Here is a 13,763-nt window from a genome sequence, read left to right on the forward strand (position 1 = left end):
CGTGATGCATAGTGCAGTGTGCGGGGTATATACACACAGGCGTGATGCATAGTGCAATGTGCAGGGTATATACACACAGGCATGATGCATAGTGGTGTGCAGGGTATACTATATACACACAGGCGTAATGCATAGTGCAATGTGCAGGGTATATACACACAGGCATGATGCATAGTGCAGTGTGCAGGGTATACTATATACACACAGGCGTGATGCATAGTGCAATGTGCAGGGTATATACAGGGTGTATACACACAGGCATGATGCATAGTGCAGTGTATACTATATACACACATACGCATGATGCATAGTGCAGGGTATATACACACATAGGCATGATGCATAGTGCAGTGTGCAGGGTATATACACACAGGCATGATGCATAGTGCAGTGTGCAGGGAATATACACACAGGTATGATGCATAGTGCAGTGTATATACACACAGGTATGATGCATAGTGCAGTGTGCAGGGTATATACACACAGGCGTGATGCATAGTGCAGTGTATACATAGCGTAGTGGGCAGTGTATATACACACATAGACATGATACAGTGTATACAGAGCAGCACAGGCCCCTCCCCAGCAGCTGTCACAGGGTCCCTGGGGAATGCTGCGCGTCTAGCTAACCTGCGCTGTGACCCCGCCCCCGGTGACAGCCATCCTCGCTAGCAGCCGAAGCTCGGCTTTCTTTTGTTATCCTGCGGGAACAGGGGATGGGGGAGGGCGCGCTGTGCGCTGATTGGCTGTGCCCACCGTCCGTCAGTTTCCCGTTGGCCCCGCCCGGTGCCTCTCGCCCGGCTCGTTCCAATGTCTCAGTAAGCGGCGGAGAGCAGATCGGGGAACCGGCCGGGATCATCGGAGCAGCTCCGCTCCGGGATGTGAGTGTGGCCCGAGCGATGGGGGAGGGCCCCTAGATCCTCTCACCGCCCGCACTGCGCCGCGACATCCCCGCCCCCACCATGTCGGCGAAGGAGAACCCGTGTAAGAAGTTCCAGGCCAATATCTTCAACAAGAGCAAATGTCAGAACTGCTTCAAGCCCCGGGAGTCCCATCTCCTGTCCGACGAGGACCTCAACCAGGTGAGAGAGCTGCCAGGGGCCCCCGGGCTCCTGGGCGCCCCCCAGCGGCTGCTATCTATAGTGCACTGTACATGTCCAGATATGTGGTGACATGCTCCCTCCCCCCTCACTCTGCATCGGATTGTAGATAGGGGGTGACATACCCCTTCACTGTCTGCATTGGGGTGTAGATATGGGGGGGATGGGGTGACATGTCCCCCCCTCTCATTCACTATCTGTATTGGGGAGTAGATATGGGAGGGGGGGAGGGGGTGACATGTCCCCCCCCTCCCCTTCACTATCTGTATTGGGGAGTAGATATGGGAGGGGGTGACATGTCCCCCCTTCACTGTCTGTATTGGGGAGCAGATATGGGAGGGGGTGACATGTTCCCCTCCCCTTCACTATCTGTATTGGGGAGTAGATATGGGGGGGGGGGGGGGGGTGACATGTCCCCCCTCCCCTTCACTGTCTGTATTGGGGAGTAGATATGGGAGGGAAGGGGGGGGGGGTGACATGTCTCCCCTTCACTGTCTGTATTGGGGAGTAGATATGGGAGGGGGGGAGGGGGTGACATGTCCCCTCTCCCCTTCACTATCTGTATTGGGGAGTAGATATGAGGGGAGGGGGTGACGTGTCCCCTCTCCCTTTCACTATCTGTATTGGGTTGTAGATATGGGGGTGACGTGTCCCCCTCTCCTTCACTGTCTGCATTGGGGTGTAGATATGGGGTGGAGTGACATGTTCTCCTGCACTCTGTATCGGGGTGTAGTTATAGGGGGTGACATTCCCCTCCCCCCTTCACTGCCTGTATTGGGGTGTAGATATGGGGGGACACACATGTCCCCCTCCCCTTCACTATCTTTATTGGGGTGTAGATATGGGGGTGATATGCCCTTTCTCCCTCTGAGCTAGATGCATCATCGCTTAGAAAGTGATAAAATGGAGAGTGAGAAAGTGCCAGCCAATCAGCTCCTAACTGTCATTTTTTCAAATACAGCCTGTGACATGGAAGTTAGGAGCTGATTGGCTGGTACTTTTCACTCTCCAATTTATCAGTTTCCAAACGATGATGCATCTGGGCCTCTCTCAGTTGGGGTATAGATATAGGGGTGTATGTAGTCATAGAGGAGACATGCTCTCCTCTCGCTCACTCTCTATTGGGCTGTAGATATGGGGTGACATGCCTTCCTCACTGACTGTATTAGGGAGTAGACATGTGGTGTTATGTTCTCCTCTCCCTCACTCTCTGTTGAGGTGGCATGCCTTCCATGCTCACTCTCTCCGTTGGGGTGCAAATATGGGGTGACATGCTGTCCTCTCTCAATTGGGGTGTAGCTGTGGGGGTAACATTCCCTTCTCTCGCTTACTCTCTGTATTGGGGTGCAGGGAGAGAAACATCCTTACCCTCCTCTCACTGGCTCTACCTAGGTTTAGGTATGGGGTGTGATAGAATCTCCTAACCATGACTGGCTGTACTCGGTTGTATGCATCGTTACATGGCTTTTCTTACCCACACTGGTTGCACTTATGGCCCCAGCCACCCACCTGTACCCAGTGTTACAGGTGCCCTGGTAATACCATCTGGTACATTCAGATCAGCCCTATTCTGTATTCGCTCTTTCACTTCCATCTGCAAATGTGTACCTAGTTGTATTAAACATTTATGATCTGGCAGGTTACTGTGGGTGAGAGCTCCTCCTATCAGCGGCCAGCATGGGAAACCTTATCTCGTACTAGAAACATTTTACATATAGCCTGGAACATTACCAATGTATTCATTCCTTATAACATTTGTGTACCCCGATATATGTCCACAGCGAGAGACGGGCCCTGGATTATTAAAACACACTTTCATTGCTGCTGTATATATTATGATTGAATGGTTTCCTTTATATATAATATTAGTATAATCTATTATTATTACAGCAAGCATTGTTGGCGTATGTTTAGTATTCTGGCTGCTGGGATGAAGATGGTAAAATCCAGTACATTTATTTCATGTGGGCCTTTGGGGTAGGCCCGTTTTGTTTTGCACCTTCCATGCGGGCTCGGCCGCCCTCCTGTTTGTAGTGGAAGGGTTAATCGGCCAGCGTTCCGTTGGGCCAGCGACTCTCTCAGGGTTTATGGGTAGCACTTAGCAGTGGAAATTGCATATTTCCTGGATGTGCTGTACTCCAAGCAGAATTCCGGAGCTCAGGAGCTGCCGTGGAGACTAGAAGTGTGTTGGGAAGATTCCTCAACATTTCCACTTGCCTGTCCCTGTATGTAGGAAGGGGAGTAACAGCAGCTGGACTGATCTCCAATCCCATGAGCAAATGCCCACTTTGTCTGTGGGTGCCTCCTGTTCTGGCACGGTCGCTGTTGAACGTTGGGCGTTACAGCAATAGCAAGGCCAGTGTGTTTTAATATCAGACATTTGTAAAGTGTCCTTGTATTGTGAATTGTGCTATGCCAGCTTTCCCTGATAGCCAGATTAGCTTTGTTTACACAGGAAATAAATGAGTTGCTTGAAGGCGGTTGCCATATATCTTCAGGGATGTTCTCTTGGCATTCGTGTTTTATTTTCTGGTGTCTGCTTCCGAAAAAAAACAATGCCCTCTTTGACGTTGCTATGTTAGTAGGCACACATGTAGCGTCTCACTGGGATCTACCTTGGGTTACATACTACTGCTGGATAACACTCTGCCACTGTCTGGCTGGAGTTGTGCTCTGATTGTTCACATGCCACAATCAGTGGCTGCAGCTATCCAGGTAGACGTCACGTTCAGTACCAGTCTCCTGTCCTGGCATCGTGGTTCAAGCAAAGAGCGCCCCTTTTACTCTGTATTTATTTTCTGCAAGCAGTAACATTTAATAACTAAAATGACATATTGTTTAGTTGACTTCATTGAAATCTTTCGACTAGCTTTTTCTTTCCAATGTACCAAATTCATATTTTCCCAGAACTACAGTGACAGTAGCCTCTTCTCTCTTAAGGCGACTTCAGTGCCGGCGTAACCGGTTTCCTTTGCCTCATTTGCATAAAATGCCGTTGGCTTTAGGGAGGGGGTGGCAGCAGTGGGAGAAAGGGGATAAAATCCTTAGATAGCATAGGATCTTAAGGGGACATTTACTAAGCAGTGATAAGAGCAAAGAAGTGAGCTAGTGGAGAAGTTGCCCCATCAACCAATCAGCAGCTCTATATCATTTTGCAGTATGCAAACATTAGACGTTACTTCAGTGCTGATTGGTTGCCATGGGCAACTTCTCCACTGGTTCACTTCTCCACTCTTATCACTGCTTTGTAAATGTCCCCTTTAATTAGGGGTTCACATTCATGTTCTTGAAATGTTTTCAATCCCTTTGCTTTCAGTTGTATCTGAAGGTGGGTACAAAATAGACGATGTGCTCTATGAGCGTCGTCGTCTAGTGTTTCTCCCTCCCGGGCCGGGCAGTCGGCGGCTGGACATGCACGCTGAGCGATATGACGCTCATATCGCTCAGTGACGTCATGCCGCGGCCGGACCGTGCAGGCAGCTCTTGGACGACAGTCCAGATTGAGCATGCATGCACGGCCGACAGCGAGGGTCGTTAACGACCCGCGAGGCAGCGCATCGGTCGCTGTCACGGGCATTCACACTTGCCGAGGAAGTGAGCGACGATGCTTAGGAAGGGTGAAAATGAGCGACGACGTTAATTTTATCGGCAAGTGTGTATGCACCTTGAAACTCCTGCACAAGCGTGTTAATTAATTTATTTGTTTAGCTGAGGATGCTACATTGGAAAATACAAATAAATACACACAGCAACAATGGGAATAATGAAAGCATAGAAGTTCACATTCTTATAGGCCCTACACACTTGAAGATATAACTGAGCGATATGAACGTTCTCGTTCATTAATGAACGAGAACTCGTTCATATTGGTCAATGTGTAGGCACCAACGATGCGCGGCCCTGCACTCGTTCATCGTTGGTGCCTGCTCGTTCATACCTGCAGGCCAACATGGACAATATCATCCATATTGGCATGCAGGGGGGCGTGAAGAAACTCCCCCCCCCCCCCCCCCCCTCCCCCTCACCACCCCCTCGCAGCCGGGTCGTCCGATGGCCATTGGGCAGCTCGGCGGCACCTCGGCCAATGTTTAGGGCCCATTACTGATGCGCATCTTGAATGCGGGTGCAAAACACCTGTGCTAGCTGTTTAACAGGCCACGTACACAGTATTAAAAAGCCAAAGTCATTTCAGGGTTTTATCATACAGACCTTTTCCAACATATGTTTAGTTGGGAAAAAATATTGTCTGCTTGTTTTCTTTTTAGGAAAGTGCAAGTTTTTTAAATGAAAATGTATAATATATTTTATAGGACAAAGTAAGAGAAATATTTATTATTATTTAATGTTGTTTCAATTCCTTGATGTAAATAATAGTTATATTAGTCTTCAATGTTGATTTTATTTCTATTTAAATCATTTATTTTGGTCAGGTGTTTCTGCTGTTAGTGGTCACCGGTCATCGGCGTACGTGCAGCGATTTGCTCACACAAGATGTTTGCTTGTTGCTGTGGGGTAATAAACAAAGTCCCTTTACCCTTAATAATAGGGTCACCATAACATTCTTTATTTGTTTTTTTTTCCCCAGAGAAAAATGCAGATTTAAATACGGGTGGTGTGATGTGTTTAGACGCCATTTACCTTGACAATGGAATGCAGTGATGTTGTGGTGTTATACTTTTGTGTGACAGGGAAATAGTGTCTCCCATTGATAGTAAAACAGCTTCTGGATGGTACATCTGTTTGGCTGGGAAAATGCAGGTGTAAGCAGCTGTAACCCACCAGGGTGACCGTCCCTGCAGGAAGAGTGCAGGTGTAAGCAGCTGTAACCCACCAGGGTGACCGTCCCTGCACGAAGAGTGCAGGTGTAAGCAGCTGTAACCCACCAGGGGGACCGTACCTGCAGGAAGAGTGCAGGTGCAAGCAGCTGTAACCCACCAGGGTGACCGTCCCTGCAGGAAGAGTGCAGGTGCAAGCAGCTGTAACCCACCAGGGTGACCGTCCCTGCAGGAAGAGTGCAGGTGTAAGCAGCTGTAACCCACCAGGGTGACCGAACCTGCAGGAAGAGTGCAGGTGTAAGCAGTTGTAAACCACTAAGGTGACTGTACCTACTGGAAGAGTGCAGGTGTAAGCAGCTGTAACCCACTAGTGTGACTGTACCTGCATAACCCACTAGTGTACCATACCTGCAGAAAAAGTGCTGGCGTAAGCAACTGTAACACACCAGGGTGGCTGTACCTGCAGGAAGAGTGCAGCTGTAACACCAGGGTGGCTGTACCTGCAGGAAGAGTGCAGCTGTAACACCAGGGTGGCTGTACCTGCAGGAAGAGTGCAGCTGTAACACCAGGGGGGCTCTACCTGCAGGAAGAGTGCAGCTGTAAAGCAGCAATAACACCCGGATGACAGGAAGAGTGCATCTGTAACACCAGGATAACTACAGGTGTAAGCAGCTGTAATACCCGGATGACTGTATCTGTAGGACGAATGCAGCTGTAGCCCACTAGGTTGACCGTACCTGCAGGAAGAATGCAGTTGTAACCCACTAGATTGACCGTACCTGCAGGAAGAGTGCAGCTGTAACACCAGGGGGGCTGTTCCTGCAGGAAGAGTGCAGCTGTAACACCAGGGGGGCTGTTCCTGCAGGAAGAGTGCAGCTGTAACACCAGGGGGGCTGTTCCTGCAGGAAGAGTGCAGCTGTAACACCAGGGGGGCTGTTCCTGCAGGAAGAGTGCAGCTGTAACACCAGGGGGGCTGTTCCTGCAGGAAGAGTGCAGCTGTAACACCAGGGTGAGTATACCTGCAGGAAGAGTGCAGCTCTAACACCAGAGTGGCTGTTCCTGCAGGAAGAGTGCAGCTGTAACACCAGGGGGGCTAGTCCAGACTGACAGTTCTTTCCTGGGGTATAATGCGCGCACACAGACTGCAGGCCCCCACAAGTCTCCTTCTGGATTCTCACACCTGAATGCAGTGCCTAGGGTCCTGTAATAAGCACCAGAGAAGCATTGCTCTCTCACACCCTTTCCTTTGTGTGTGTGTGTATTGGTATTTCATACATTTACAGTCTATAATCTACTTTCAGGCCATGATGGCCGTGTTATAGACGTGCATAAATTACACAATGTTCTTATAAACCGTCCTGGTAGCTTTTATAATTGGCAAGAAAAGAAAATAGACCCAGAGGTGCGCTGTGGCTTTAAATGTAAAGTATGCACTTCCTATAGGGGATATATAATGCCAAAAAGTACTTCCCTTTAAACTTTCTGTATTTCTCTGCTTCCTTCACCAGTCTCCCAATTTCACAGAGTGAGTTTTGTACTTGGAATAAATGGGGTACGATTCAATCCAGTGACAGTTGAATAGCGCTGGGAATTAGCTCCAAGCACTCTTCAATACAGCGCCAGCTGACACCCAGAGGGTGCGAGCAGAAATGTGACAAAAATGCCGGCACAACGCTGATTTCTGCCCGAAGCGTGGCAAAAACAGCATCGCGCTGGGCACTTAAGTCGGAGAATGCCCATTCTCCCGACAAAACACCCTGTTTAGTCCGGGAGAACCCGCATTCTCTGACTTAACACTGCACTGTATTAAATAGCGCCGGGAGCTAATTCCTGGCACTATTCAACCGTCACTGAATTGAGACAAAAGCATACAGAAAATATAGTGCAAAAAAGTTACTTTTATTTTATAAAAATAAACTGTATCATAGAATAATACAATTGGAGGATTACCAGATTCTTCCTGAAAATTGGACTCATCTGATGTAAATATAGGAGAACCTGGCTCCGGAACCGGTCTCGAGGCTTCTCCTTTTCACTGGAATCTGGATCTGCTCCTTTCTATGTATACAGGTAGCACTCCTGTCTCTGCTGCAATGCATTTTGGGAACGGCTTCCCTTCTACCAGGCACATTTTATAATTGTTGAGTGCTCTGTTTTAATATCAATATGTATGTACATACATATATCCATGCATACGGCATGTGACGGATATTCATGAATGTGCCACCTGTCCACTCACTGACTATTGGCATCAGTAAGGATGGGTTTCCACCTTTAAAAAATAAGATTTTACTTACCGATAAATCTATTTCTCGTAGTCCGTAGTGGATGCTGGGACTCCGTAAGGACCATGGGGAATAGCGGCTCCGCAGGAGACAGGGCACAAAATAAAAGCTTAAGGATCAGGTGGTGTGCACTGGCTCCTCCCCTATGACCCTCCTCCAAGCCTCAGTTAGGATACTGTGCCCGGACGAGCGTACATAATAAGGAAGGATATTGAATCCCGGGTAAGACTCATACCAGCCACACCAATCACACCGTACAACTCGTGATCTGAACCCAGTTAACAGTATGATAAACGCAAAGGAGCCTCTGAAAAGATGGCTCACAACAATAATAACCCGAATTTTTGTAACAATAACTATATACAAGTATTGCAGACAATCCGCACTAGGGATGGGCGCCCAGCATCCACTACGGACTACGAGAAATAGATTTATCGGTAAGTAAAATCTTATTTCTCTATCGTCCTAGTGGATGCTGGGGTTCCTGAAAGGACCATGGGGAATAGCGGCTCCGCAGGAGACAGGGCACAAAAAGTAAAGCTTTCCGATCAGGTGGTGTGCACTGGCTCCTCCCCCTATGACCCTCCTCCAGACTCCAGTTAGATTTTTGTGCCCGGCCGAGAAGGGTGCAATCTAGGTGGCTCTCCTAAAGAGCTGCTTAGAGAAAGTTTAGCTAGGTTTTTTATGTTACAGTGATTCCTGCTGGCAACAGGATCACTGCAGCGAGGGACTGAGGGGAGAAGGAGTCAACTCACCTGCGTGCAGGATGGATTGGCTTCTTGGCTACTGGACATCAAGCTCCAGAGGGACGATCACAGGTACAGCCTGGATGGTCACCGGAGCCGCGCCGCCGGCCCCCTTGCAGATGCTGAAGACAGAAGAGGTCCAGAATCGGCGGCTGAAGACTCCTGCAGTCTTCTAAAGGTAGCGCACAGCACTGCAGCTGTGCGCCATTTTCCTCTCAGCACACTTCACACGGCAGTCACTGAGGGTGCAGGGCGCTGGGAGGGGGGCGCCCTGGGAGGCAAAATGAGTACCTATAAAGGCTAAAAATACCTCACATATAGCCCTAGAGGCTATATGGAGATATTTAACCCCTGCCTGATTTCTCAAAATAGCGGGAGACGAGCCCGCCGGAAAAGGGGCGGGGCCTATCTCCTCAGCACACGGCGCCATTTCCTCTCACAGCTCCGCTGGTCAGGACGGCTCCCAGGTCTCTCCCCTGCACTGCACTACAGAAACAGGGTAAAACAGAGAGGGGGGGCAAATTTATGGCGATATTTTTATATAACAAAGCAGCTATAGGGGAGCACTTATTATAAGGCTATCCCTGATATATATATAGCGCTTTTGGTGTGTGCTGGCAAACTCTCCCTCTGTCTCCCCAAAGGGCTAGTGGGTCCTGTCTTCATTAGGAGCATTCCCTGTGTGTCTGCTGTGTGTCGGTACGTGTGTGTCGACATGTATGAGGACGATATTGGTGTGGAGGCGGAGCAATTGCCAAATATGGGGATGTCACCTCCTAGGGGGTCGACACCAGAATGGATGCCTTTATTTATGGAACTACGGGATAGTGTCAACACGCTAAAGCAGTCGTTTGACGACATGAGACGGCCGGACAATCAATTAGTGCCTGTCCAGGCGACTCAAACACCGTCAGGGGCTGTGAAACGCCCTTTGCCTCAGTCGGTCGACACAGACCCAGACACAGGCGATGACTCCAGTGGTGACGGTGACGAATCAACCGTATTTTCCAGTAGGGCCACACGTTATATGATTTTGGCAATGAAGGAGGCGTTACATTTAGCTGATACTACAGGTACCACTAAACAGGGTATTATGTGGGGTATGAAAAAACTACCTATAGTTTCTCTATCGTCCTAAGTGGATGCTGGGGTTCCTGAAAGGACCATGGGGAATAGCGGCTCCGCAGGAGACAGGGCACAAAAAAGTAAAGCTTTACTAGGTCAGGTGGTGTGCACTGGCTCCTCCCCCTATGACCCTCCTCCAGACTCCAGTTAGATTTTGTGCCCGAACGAGAAGGGTGCAATCTAGGTGGCTCTCCTAAAGAGCTGCTTAGAGAAAGTTTAGTTTAGGTTTTTTTTCTTTACAGTGAGTCCTGCTGGCAACAGGATCACTGCAACGTGGGACTTAGGGGGAAAGTAGTAAACTCACCTGCATGCAGAGTGGATTTGCTGCTTGGCTACTGGACACCATTAGCTCCAGAGGGATCGAACACAGGCCCAGCCGTGGAGTCCGGTCCCGGAGCCGCGCCGCCGACCCCCTTGCAGATGCTGAAGCATGAAGAGGTCCGGAAACCGGCGGCTGAAGACTCCTCAGTCTTCATAAGGTAGCGCACAGCACTGCAGCTGTGCGCCATTTTCCTCTCAGCACACTTCACTGGGCAGTCACTGAGGGTGCAGAGCGCTGGGGGGGGGCGCTCTGAGAGGCAAATATAAACCTTATACAAGGCTAAAAATACCTCACATATAGCCCATAGGGGCTATATGGAGATATTTAACCCCTGCCTGACTGGAAAAATAGCGGGAGAAGAACCCGCCGAAAAAGGGGCGGGGCCTATCTCCTCAGCACACGGCGCCATTTTCTGTCACAGCTCCGCTGGTCAGAACGGCTCCCAGGTCTCTCCCCTGCACTGCACTACAGAAACAGGGTAAAACAGAGAGGGGGGGCACATTAATGGCTATATATATATATATTAAAGCAGCTATAAGGGAGCACTTAATATAAGGATATCCCTTGTATATATAGCGCTTTGTGGTGTGTGCTGGCAGACTCTCCCTCTGTCTCCCCAAAAGGGCTAGTGGGTCCTGTCTTCATTAGAGCATTCCCTGTGAGTTTGCGGTGTGTGTCGGTACGTGGTGTCGACATGTATGAGGACGATATTGGTGTGGAGGCGGAGCAATTGCCAAATATGCAGATGTCACCCCCCAGGGGGTCGACACCAGAATGGATGCCTTTATTTGTGGAATTACGTGATGGTTTATCTTCCCTTAAACAGTCAGTTGAGGACATGAGGCGGCCGGACAATCAATTAATGCCTGTCCAGGCGCCTCAAACACCGTCAGGGGCTGTAAAACGCCCTTTGCCTCAGTCGGTCGACACAGACCCAGACACGGGCACTGATTCCAGTGACGACGGTAGAAATTCAAACGTATTTTCCAGTAGGGCCACACGTTATATGATTTTGGCAATGAAGGAGACGTTACATTTAGCTGATACTACAGATACCGTAAAACAGGGTATTATGTATGGTGTGAAAAAACTACAAACAGTTTTTCCTGAATCAGAAGAATTAAATGACGTGTGTGATGAAGCGTGGGTTGCTCCTGATAAAAAGTTGATAATTTCAAAAAAAAAAGTTATTGGCATTATACCCTTTCCCGCCAGAGGTTAGGGCGCGCTGGGAAACACCCCCTAAGGTGGACAAGGCGCTCACACGCTTATCCAAACAAGTGGCGTTACCCTCTCCTGAGACGGCCGCACTTAAGGATCCATCAGATAGAAAGATGGAAGTTATTCAAAAGAATATATACACACATGCAGGTGTTATACTACGACCAGCTATAGCAACTGCCTGGATGTGCAGTGCTGGAGTAGTTTGGTCAGAATCCCTGATTGAAAATATTGATACCCTAGATAGGGACAATGTTTTACTGTCGTTAGAACAAATAAAGGATGCATTTATCTATATGCGTGATGCACAGAGGGATATTTGCACACTGGCATCTCGGGTGAGTGCTATGTCCATTTCAGCCAGAAGAGCCTTATGGACACGACAGTGGACAGGCGATGCGGATTCAAAACGTCACATGGAGGTTTTGCCGTATAAAGGGGAGGAGTTATTTGGAGTTGGTCTATCAGACTTGGTGGCCACGGCTACTGCCGGGAAATCCAATTTTTTTACCTCAAGTCACTCCCCAACAGAGAAAGGCACCGACCTTTCAACCGCAGCCTTTTCGCTCCTACAAAAATAAGAGAGCAAAGGGCTTGTCGTACCTGCCACGAGGCAGAGGAAGAGGGAAGAGACACCAACAGGCAGCTCCTTCCCAGGAACAGAAGCCCTCCCCGGCTCCTGCAAAAACCTCAGCATGACGCTGGGGCCTCTCAAGCGGACTCGGGGACAGTGGGGGGCCGTCTCAAAAATTACAGCGCGCAGTGGGCTCACTCGCAGGTAGACCCCTGGATCCTGCAGATAATATCTCAGGGGTACAGGTTGGAATTAGAGACGGATCCTCCTCATCGTTTCCTGAAGTCTGCCTTACCAACCGTCTCTTCCGAAAGGGAGAGGGTGTTGGAAGCCATTCACAAGCTGTACGCCCAGCAGGTGATAGTCAAAGTACCCCTATTACAACAAGGAAAGGGGTATTATTCCACTCTATTTGTGGTACCGAAGCCGGATGGCTCGGTAAGGCCTATTCTAAATCTGAAGTCCTTGAACCTCTACATAAAAAAGTTCAAGTTCAAGATGGAGTCACTCAGAGCAGTGATAGCGAACCTGGAAGAAGGGGACTTTATGGTATCCTTGGACATCAAGGATGCGTATCTACACGTTCCGATTTACCCCGCACACCAGGGGTACCTCAGGTTCATTGTTCAAAACTGTCACTATCAGTTTCAGACGCTGCCGTTCGGATTGTCCACGGCGCCTCGGGTCTTTACCAAGGTAATGGCCGAGATGATGATTCTTCTTCGAAGAAAAGGCGTATTAGTTATCCCATACTTGGACGATCTCCTAATAAGGGCAAGGTCCAGAGAACAGCTGGAGACAGCTTTAGCACTATCTCAAGAGGTGCTAAGACAACACGGGTGGATTCTGAATATTCCAAAATCCCATTTAATCCCGACAACTCGTCTGCTGTTCCTAGGAATGATTCTGGACACGGTTCAGAAAAAGGTTTTCCTTCCAGAGGAAAAAGCCAAGGAGTTATCCGATCTGGTCAGGAACCTCCTAAAACCAGGAAAAGTGTCAGTACATCAATGCACAAGAGTCCTGGGAAAAATGGTGGCTTCTTACGAAGCAATTACATTCGGCAGATTCCATGCAAGAATATTCCAAAGGGATCTGTTGGACAAATGGTCAGGGTCGCATCTGCAGATGCACCTGCGAATAACCCTGTCACCAAAGACAAGGGTGTCACTTCTGTGGTGGTTGCAGAAGGCTCACCTATTAGAAGGCCGCAGATTCGGCATTCAGGATTGGATCCTGGTGACCACGGACGCCAGCCTGAGAGGCTGGGGAGCAGTCACACAAGGAAGAAACTTCCAGGGAGTATGGACGAGTCTGGAAAAGTCTCTTCACATAAACATTCTGGAACTAAGAGCAATCTACAATGCTCTAAGCCAGGCGGAACTTCTCCTGCAAGGAAAGCCGGTGTTGATTCAGTCGGACAACATCACGGCGGTCGCCCATGTAAACAGGCAGGGCGGCACAAGAAGCAGGAGTGCAATGGCAGAAGCTGCCAAGATTCTTCGCTGGGCGGAGAATCACGTGATAGCACTGTCAGCAGTGTTCATCCCGGGCGTGGACAACTGGGAAGCAGACTTCCTCAGCAGACACGATCTTCATCCGGGAGAGTGGGGTC

At 49.2% G+C, this 13,763-nt stretch overlaps 1 protein-coding gene across 8 annotated transcripts in view; it reads left to right on the forward strand.

Moving 5' to 3' along the window:
* The first annotated feature begins 703 nt into the window (after positions 1-703).
* Positions 704-13,763, forward strand: part of MPRIP (myosin phosphatase Rho interacting protein) — a 206,753-nt gene continuing 193,693 nt past the window's right edge. For 4 of the 8 annotated variants that reach the window (XM_063934824.1, XM_063934821.1, XM_063934822.1 and 1 more), the window contains exon 1: positions 704-1,082. In XM_063934824.1, the coding sequence (XP_063790894.1) occupies positions 963-1,082 (120 nt within the window). In that variant the 5' untranslated portion in view covers positions 704-962. The remainder of the gene's footprint in view (positions 1,083-13,763) is intronic. The other 4 variants (XM_063934827.1, XM_063934829.1, XM_063934826.1 and 1 more) reach the window with 3 other exon arrangements.

This window comes from Pseudophryne corroboree, chromosome 7 (genome assembly GCF_028390025.1).
Source record: "Pseudophryne corroboree isolate aPseCor3 chromosome 7, aPseCor3.hap2, whole genome shotgun sequence".
Lineage (NCBI taxonomy): Eukaryota > Metazoa > Chordata > Amphibia > Anura > Myobatrachidae > Pseudophryne > Pseudophryne corroboree.